Source organism: Trichoplusia ni, chromosome 6 (genome assembly GCF_003590095.1).
Source record: "Trichoplusia ni isolate ovarian cell line Hi5 chromosome 6, tn1, whole genome shotgun sequence".
Classification (NCBI taxonomy): domain Eukaryota; kingdom Metazoa; phylum Arthropoda; class Insecta; order Lepidoptera; family Noctuidae; genus Trichoplusia; species Trichoplusia ni.
In genome coordinates this window covers 13429048-13437939 of record NC_039483.1, presented here as the reverse complement: position 1 = coordinate 13437939, position 8892 = coordinate 13429048, and the positions used below count along the sequence as shown (strand labels likewise).

General features: G+C 33.1%; 1 protein-coding gene across 2 annotated transcripts; it reads right to left on the bottom strand.

Moving 5' to 3' along the window:
* Window positions 1-548: 548 nt before the first annotated feature.
* Window positions 549-8134, bottom strand: LOC113495378 (antichymotrypsin-2-like). 2 transcript variants are annotated; one of them, XM_026874069.1, is made up of 9 exons: window positions 8045-8134; window positions 3805-3911; window positions 3460-3600; window positions 3058-3267; window positions 2574-2672; window positions 2356-2493; window positions 2067-2279; window positions 1722-1857; window positions 549-1262 (listed from the first exon to the last, which is right to left on the bottom strand). In XM_026874069.1, exons 1-9 carry the CDS (start codon window positions 8106-8108, stop codon window positions 1132-1134), a joined length of 1239 nt encoding a protein of 412 aa, XP_026729870.1. In that variant the 5' UTR covers window positions 8109-8134; the 3' UTR covers window positions 549-1131. The 2 variants fall into 2 exon arrangements, with proteins under 2 accessions (XP_026729870.1, XP_026729869.1); XM_026874068.1 differs by lacking the exon at window positions 8045-8134 and having other exon boundaries at window positions 3805-4099.
* Between the last annotated feature and the right edge of the window lie 758 nt (window positions 8135-8892).

Here is an 8892-nt window from a genome sequence, read left to right as displayed (position 1 = left end):
TTGGACTTTTGATCCCGTTGGCTACTGAACCTTAATTAGTCTAGAGAGTAGTAAGTACTGTGTCCAATGAATTGATATCGAGTTGCCTGGAGCCAAGAACGGGAACTCGTGCAGTGGCACCAGTTGGAACTATTCTCAATCGACTCTGATAAAATTGGATCGTTACTCAATCCCGTTGAGTTCCAATATCATTGAATGACCAAATTAAAAACCGAAACATCAGAACTCGTTTTCCGACTTCTATTCCTTTTTTTGGACTTGGTTTCCGAGTCGTAACTCTAAATTCACCCACGCCGAGGACACGGCGACTCTACCGACTGAAAACACACCTAGGCCAGAGTCACTCGTTACTAATTTCTGTAGCAAAGAAAGGAGATAAGAAATGAGCACGAAATAGGCATAGAAATAGGAAGCCTCTAGAGTTGCCTAATTTGAAATAACCTCTGATTATTCTTCAAGGTTTGTTATTAACATTGGGCACACACAAGTGGTAGGTAAAACACGTGTAATTGTTGTTTAGCACAAGCGACGTCATAGAAACACGTGAATAAAACACACATGCACGGTGAATAAAACATGTAAAATCTTTATTTTTTTACACCTGGACCAAAGCTAGTGTAACCAGAACAAAGTCTTTCAGAATTTCTGTCTGTAATTAATATTTTTCCCACACAATTCAATACTTTTCGTTGTTTCTGTATTTCGATGGTCTACAAAAACAAAAATGTTTTTTCCCATGTTCTTTGTCATGGTCAACATCATGCTAGGATCATTTAAAGTATGATAAAATACTGGCGCCTGTTATTTTTATGTCAATGCAAGACCTTCCTTGCTATAATCGTTGTGTCAGGCGTTTGAGGTAGCTGTTAACAAGAAGAACCTATCGTAAATCGTAACCACGCGCGGAGGCAAAGATCGTCAAAAGACAGCCGTTCCTCACTTTTGAATAATTAAAAAACAACAAAATTTTAATTTTGCTTCCATTTAGGTTTTGATATACATTTATTTGTTACGGTTATAACATTTTTAAACTTAGCATTTAATGTTCTTATAAAATATTTTTCTGCCATGGTCCAGCTTGCGACTATTACATCCCCGTTCGTTTTTTTGCTTAGTAAAAGCTAAGTTAAACTAGTAAGTTACTGTGCCAGCAGCCAGCAACAATCTTTTATAAAACAGATAATAAACAAACGGGCGGTTAGCTCTGAACACTGGCACGTGATGACTTGATTGACTCGTCTGTTGACTTGACACAGCGATACCTGAAAATTAAAGACATAAAACAATGGAAATCGGTTTGGTGTTTTGGATGCATATAGATATGATGTGAAGATCGCGGAAATATTTTTCCGAAACGCGAAAGTGAGCTGACGATGGCTCATGTCGGCCGACGACGCTGTCAAAAGGGTGGTCAAAGGTGATGGATTGATATTATATTGCCACGCATTGACTAAATGCTTGAGAAGTTGCATGGCGGGTTATGGTTCGCAGCACTCTCTGCGTATTAAAAGTGACAAAGATGGTATGTAACGACACCTCCCACTTACCCCCGATGAGGAAACGACAAAAAACGTTTTCTTTTATCGGTAATTTACTGGTTCTTTTAAGAAAGTTATACTTTTTGATATTTTAAATAAACATGGAATCGAATGACTATCTTTAAGAAATTATCTGTTTAAAAACATTGTAGGTATATGAAGACTGTACTGCTGTGAACTGACCAGTTATCGAGCCAACTCCAGTTTCGTCTATCTGGTAGGTAAGCTGCTGAAGTATTTCACTGACATAAGGTTGGTTACAAGTCACAATGCTCTCTAGGCCAGCTGTTGCATTGTTGAAAATTAGGTTTATTCCAGCCTGCAATGAAAAAGGCTTCATTCAAATTGGACCACTAGACGACATTATGAATCAAAACTGAAGCTGCAAATATATTAAGATCTCCTTTCCTCGGTGATCAATAGACTCGTGGTGTTGTAACTAACTTCAAAAGAAAATACTGCATATCGTCTATTGGTTCGATATCTCAGTATTATTATTAGAAAATTGTTTGTGTCCGTTTTACTTACATCTTGCGTGGGAATCTTGAGTTGATTAGCCATTGTCACATCAAATTTTGGTATGTATACATCGATTTCTTGTTCTCGTAAAGCATAAAAAGCTTCTGCGGCATCATCGCCATTTTTGAGCCTGTTTATCAAATCTGGCAAACCGTGTGTGGATCTTGGTAGCAAGAACGCTACTTTGAAATCTGGGTCGGCTTTATATAACAATTTCATTATCTGAAATTGAAAAATATGAAAAAATAAGCAAAAGAAGTAGGCGAATCATGATTGTTATGTATATTGTTAATTTTACCTGGCAGCCAAGCTTTTCGCTATCATAATACAAAAACGTCCCTCGTTGATACATAGTCGGTTTTCTGACTATATTATTAGCCCCAAAGAAATAGCGAAATTGTGTATCTTTATAATTAAAAGGTTTCAGCCATTCACCCTGAAATCACCTTTTTAATATAATAATATTTTCATTCTCATACCAATGGAAAAATATCGTCAAATTAATTATGCATCAACCTTCAAGTAAAAAGCATCCAACATCAGCAAACTGTCGAAATAAGGCAATATTTCTGGTTCGATAAAATCCACGACTGTGTTGTTCATATTTCTAGCTACCTGTAAAATAAAATAGTTACGAAGCTTTTATTTTGACCAAATATAGTATACCTGTAATTTTTAAGACTGCTCGGACAGCCGATTAGTTGGGATCTCCACAAGAAACCCACTGAACGCGACACATTTGTGTGACACCCAGAATCCTGAGTAAAAAACAATTGAAAAAGAGACAAACGGAGTTCCTACCAATAAGTCTTAAATCTGGGGGGAGGTCTTCTCCTGCTTTCTTTCTCGCTTACCGCATATTTTACTTTGAGTGTTGATTACATTTCTGTTTACACCAAAACTTCTTTCAATTATTTTTTAACTGTGCCTTACCAGTATATTGCGATACTATTTAATTTTAAGGAATATGAAGAAAAAGGAAAAAAGTGAAATTATTTACCTCGTCATTGATTTTCTCTGCCGAACCGGGAGCATTAAAGTCCACATTTTCTGGTCCCACATCAAAAAGTTCTTGAATTTCATCCTGAGCTTGTGTAGTCAGAGGATAATCATTGCCAGCATAAATTTTACTGAAGGTGTATAAGTTGAGATCCACTTCACGCGCTCGCCTTTTTGGACCTCCACCAAATGCCGCAAATAAGCATCGGATCTAAGGATAATTTTATTTTATTAGATATCTACACAATCAGGTCGGATTTTATTTTAAGAACATCAGTCATCAATTTTAAAACACTTACTTTCTCTTTTAATGCAAAAATTATTCATGAAATGTTTCCAAACTACAAGACATGTTAAAATAGCAGAAATAATTATGAATAATAATGAATATTAAATTGAATACCTGTTCAGTATCATTAAATCTCATAGCATTCAATATCTGTTGGCTCGCGGCGTTCGATGCATACAACGCCAATTGTGACATCATGAAAAGAATTGCTACTCCGCCAACGAAAACGTCACCGTCGTTACGTTGCCTCAGGCTCTGACAAAAATGATAATTAGTGTTATTTTTATTATGCTTTAAATATATACTGTTGTTTAATTACTTTTAATTTTTCTTTTCTTAATATGGCAGCCAGGGTACTTTTATTACTACTTAGTATAAAATACACGTTATGTAAACCCAAAACTTATTTTTACAACCATATACTTATTTTAACACATTATATGAAATCTATCTACTTACATCAAGTACTTTTGGGGTGAAATCTAAGTTGCCCAGGACCAATGCTTCGACAGCGTTAGCTACGCAGGTATCATTTGGACTTGGAGGGGTAGGAATTGAAGTTGTAGCTGAAAAATTGACATCAAATGTATATGTGGCACAGTGAAATATGATTTCAATTGGCATATTAGAAGCGATAATAAATAACAAGTAAAATCTTGCAAGAGTTAATATTCTATTTTGACATGCGATTGGCCCTAAATTTTGCATGCTTAAAGTTAAGAACGCGTTACGCTACCCTACCTAGTTTCCTTTCAGTAAATAATAATAATAATAATAATAATAATAATAAATCGTTTATTTGCATTAAACATGGTATACAAAGGTGTTAAATAGGTATATAGTAGGTACAAGCATGTTTAGCTAAGATGAACATAGCACGCAAATTTTTTAGGAAACTAAACTATTTATACATTAACATTTGTAATCCATAAATTCTTTTAAACTATAAAAATTACAATCACTTAACCATTTATATAATGCAATCTTTAATAATCTTATATTTAATACTTTGAATTTACTTGGCATCTTGTTATATATCCGCACACATGTTGCAAGACAATTTTTATTATATTTGGTCAGTCTTGGTAGATCACTCTGTGCTAATCTAAAAGGATCTCGTCTGTTGCGTGGACATATTTCATTTGCAGTTTTAAACAGCTGTATATGCTTAACTACGAATACGCATATTTCGTAAATGTAGATACATGGGAGCGGTAACAAGCCAAGTCTTTTAAACAGTGGTCGACATGATTCGTCGGGTTTTAGTCCACAAATTGATCGTATGCACTTTTTTTGAGCAATGAATGCTCTGGTCATGTCGGTGCTATTGCCCCACATTATAACACCGTATCGTAATATCGATTCAACATAGGCGTGATATGATATAAAGGCAGTCTTCATATTGGTAACATTTTTAACTTGCTTGAGTGCGTATACGAATTTATTAATTTTAGTGCTAATATTATCTACATGTAATTTCCAATTAATATCTTTATCTATTATTATACCTAAGAACTTTGTATGCGTTACCTCATTGAGTTTATTTATATTAAGTTTAATGTTATTTTTATTATTATTTGTATTATTGAATTGGATATAGACGGATTTGTTTAGGTTTATTTTTAAACGGTTAACGTCAAGCCAATGTATTAATTTATTGATAGTATTATTAATTTCACGCTCATGATCTGTAATGGTATTTTGTTTTTTATCAGTTGCTACTACAATAGATATGTCATCAGCAAAGAGGATGCATTTGTGTTTGGTTATTTCTGTAATGTCATTTATGTATATAAGGAATAATACTGGGCCAAGCACACTTCCTTGTGGCACGCCGTATTTATTATGTCTATATTCTGAACAGTAGGATGTCATGACTCTATTTTTGTTAATTTTATTGATACTAACGCATTGTTTCCTATTACTCAAATAGGACATAATCCACTGTAGAGCGGGTCCCCTTATTCCAATAGCTTCCAACTTTTCTAGCAATATGTCATGTGATACCAGGTCGAAGGCCTTTGATAAATCAAAAAATAGTCCAGTGGTCATTTGATTGTTGTTAACATTGGAAAGTATTGCTTTCATAAGAGAGAATGTAGCTAAAGTTGTAGATTTACTTTTTTGGAATCCAAATTGTTCGTCACTTATAATTCTGAATTTATTGCAAAAATCAATCAGTCTTCTATACATACACCTTTCATAAATTTTAGATAAAATCGGTATTAAAGTTATTGGTCGATAATTATTTATATCATCCTTATCTCCCTTTTTGAACAATGGCTTTATTATGGACAACTTCAATTTCTCAGGAAAAATTCCATTTAAAAATGATATATTAATTAAGTGAGTTAAGATCTTACTTAGCTCGTTACAGCAGGTTTTATTATTTTAGTGCTAATTTCGTCATATCCCTCAGATCTGGTATTGCGTAAAGACATTATTTCTTGTAGCACCTCATTTTCTAGCAATGGCTTCAGAAACATTGAGTTGTAATATTTATTTCTTCTAGAGTTTCGGTCAGCACTTTGTTGATTTGGAATAGAAGTTAAGTTAGTGTAATGGTTATTGAACATAGAGGCTATTTTCAAAGGGTCTGTAATAACTGTGTCCTTTAGCTTTATGCTTTCTATATTCTCTTTGGAATTAGTAGCGTTAATTTCATTTTTTATTACAGTCCATGTTGCTTTACATTTGTTATCATGTGCATTAATATATTTAATATTTATGTTCTTTTTTGAGCTATATACACATTTATTTAGTAGATAAGAATAATTTTTATATTTGGCTTTATTAGTTGAATTTTTATTTTTATAATACTGATAACGTAGTTTTCTTTTAGTTTTACAACATTGTCTAAGACCTTTGCTTATCCATTTTTGTGCATTTTTGTTATTAGTATTAACCTTAACTCTTACGTTTGGAAAACAAAGATTGTAAATAAACACAACAAATCATGAAATTCATTAAATGCGGAATTTGAATCGGTATTTAGATGAATATTAGCCCAAGTCAAGCTTTGCAAGCATTCCTTAAATTTTCGGATATTTTCTATGCTGTAGTCTTTTTTGAAAATATAGTATGCTGCTAATTTTAACGGTTTATTTTTAGTAGGGAAGCTCAACATTTGTGCTGTATCATGATCTGAAAGATGTAGAGGTAGCACGGTTGAGGTGGCATTTGAGATGTTGCTTAGGATATGGTCAATACAGGTCAATTTACGTGTTGGTACCTTAATGTGTATTGTCAAGTTATAATTATTTGCCAGGCTATGTAATTCATTAGTTATGTTGTTTTTTCTTAGAGTATTTATATTGAAATCACCGGCTATTACTAAATTTAATTTAGATCTATATTTTCTCAGCAGATCATGTAAAAGACAATTTAGTTTTGTTAAAAACTGATTTGGATCTGATTGAGGTGTTCTATAAACAGATATAATTACTAATTTATTACAAACTATCTCTACACCGCAGGCTTCAAAAGTGTTTTGTATTGCATGACCTTTTACAAATGTTAACTCTTTATAATTCAAACCCTTTTTAATTAATATACAAGTACCACCTCTTTGTTTTTCTCTTGAGAAATTAGAAGCCATTGTATAGTTATATATTTTGACGTAATTTTCGTTACCTTTTTTTATAAATGTTTCAGATAGACATATAACATCCGGATCATTATTTACTTCTTTTAATTCTTGAATCGTTATTTCTAATAGTTCTTTCTTTGATAGGATACTAGCAATATTTTGATGGAGTATTCTAAAATTTTGCTCCTTATTTACTTTGGGCTCGAAAAAATGATTTATTCTTGTTTATAACAGGAAAGTAATAGGGTATGGTCCCTTTTGGACTCTTTACTTCCAGTTGAGGGGTTATAGTTTCCATGTGGCTATTTTTTTGAAGACGACTAAAGTAATAGGGAATTGTCCCTTTCCTAGGTTCCTTAAAACTAGTGTTTACATTAAGACTTGATTTGTTAGTCGCTAACCAGTTTCGAATTTCACTAGGGTTCAAATATTTATCACTGTAATCACAACAATCTATAATATAGTTCACTGAATGACAGATATCGTACAATTTCGTACTTTTTTTGTTTAAAAAGTGGCATTTTTTATACTGTTTACACATGTCTTTTATGGAGTAATTCAATTTATTTACATTTAAATACGCGTTACTTAAGACATTTAATACAATTATAGTGTTATTTTTGAATGTATCTAATATATATTGCAATTGAGATATGGTTTGGTTTGAGTTACGATCATTTTCCCCTATACATATAACTAGTTTGTCATCAGCAGACAGTGTACTATTTCTACAGTTGGCTAAGATTTCGCTGGACGGTGCATTCGGCTTCGTTTCGGCGACGACGCTGTATGTTCCGTACCGTGTGTTTGTTCGCGAATGTGAGATGGCTGCTGCTAGTCCGACGCAGCGCTGGGATCCGAAGATGAATATCCTCTTCCCGGGGTAGATATCTGGTACATTTAGAGCAGTTGAGTTTCGATACTTTGCAGTATTATTTGACTTTTGTCTCGTTGCGTGCGTTGGTACCTGAGCATCATTTTCACATGAGGTATGACTACTTCTCATGAGTTCTTCAATGCGCCCAGTGAGATTTAAGATCTCCCTTTCTGCGACCTCTAATTGTTGTTTTAGAGTGACTATCTCTTGTTTCAATAGTGAAATTAACTTACTTTGACTGGTTGTTGTTAAAAAGTTATTAGCCGTCACGGCCAACACCACAAGTGCTCTCCACATTATCACTGACTCATTTAGGTTGTTGTCAGAACTGTTTAGCCCTTTTATACCTTATTTTTTTGCATTTGTTCTAATATATTGTTTACCAGTAACGTTTTAGATCCTTTATAAATGCAATGTTTTATAGTGTAAACAATATAAATCAATGGTAGTTAAACAATTGATTCAATGGATTATAAATTAAAATAAATTATAAAGAACTGTGAACAATATGTTAGTGTGAATTGATTTTGATTGGTGAAACACAGGATTCCGTATATTTATTTAGTATGGATTGATATTTAGACTTAGAAGGTAAAAACCCGGTAGGCTGAATATTCGCAGACGATTTTATAAATATAGTAAATATAGGATGGATGGCGATATACCAAGTATTAGATCATTCAAGTCTGACGAAGATGATCATTATAGATAAATAATATATTAGATTAAAGATTTTGGTGTGTGTCTTTGAAGATTTCGAAAGATCATTGATGTAATTTTCGAAAATTAAAAATAATCTCGTCAGTCGTCAATAACGACTTAAAAGTTAAAGAAGAACTACCTAATAGAAAACGGAAACATGGTTGACCACCTTGAACACAGGTGTGTGTTTTTTTATGTTATGCAGTTTTATAATAATTGCTTGCAAAAGGTAACACAATATGTGGGTATTGTGTCAAGCACCTTTGACGTCATTTAAATTGTGTATCAAAATACACTGCTAATAAAGGCGTCAAAGAAATCTGTCCAAGTGAATGTTGAAGTTTCGATGTTATTATTTTTTACCTAGTTAAAGAAAAAT

What these genes read in the sequence shown, in the direction of transcription:
- LOC113495378 (XM_026874068.1), bottom strand. Translation starts at nt 4,053, where the DNA reads ATGCAAAATTTAGGGCCAATCGCATGTCAAAATAGAATATTAACTCTT. An exon ending in GATTTAATGATACTGAACAG is followed by an intron (nt 3,268 to 3,459) that starts GTATTCAATTTA and finishes AATTATCCTTAG; the next exon opens with ATCCGATGCTTATTTGCGGC. An exon ending in TCAAGATTCCCACGCAAGAT is followed by an intron (nt 1,858 to 2,066) that starts GTAAGTAAAACG and finishes TTTTCATTGCAG; the next exon opens with GCTGGAATAAACCTAATTTT.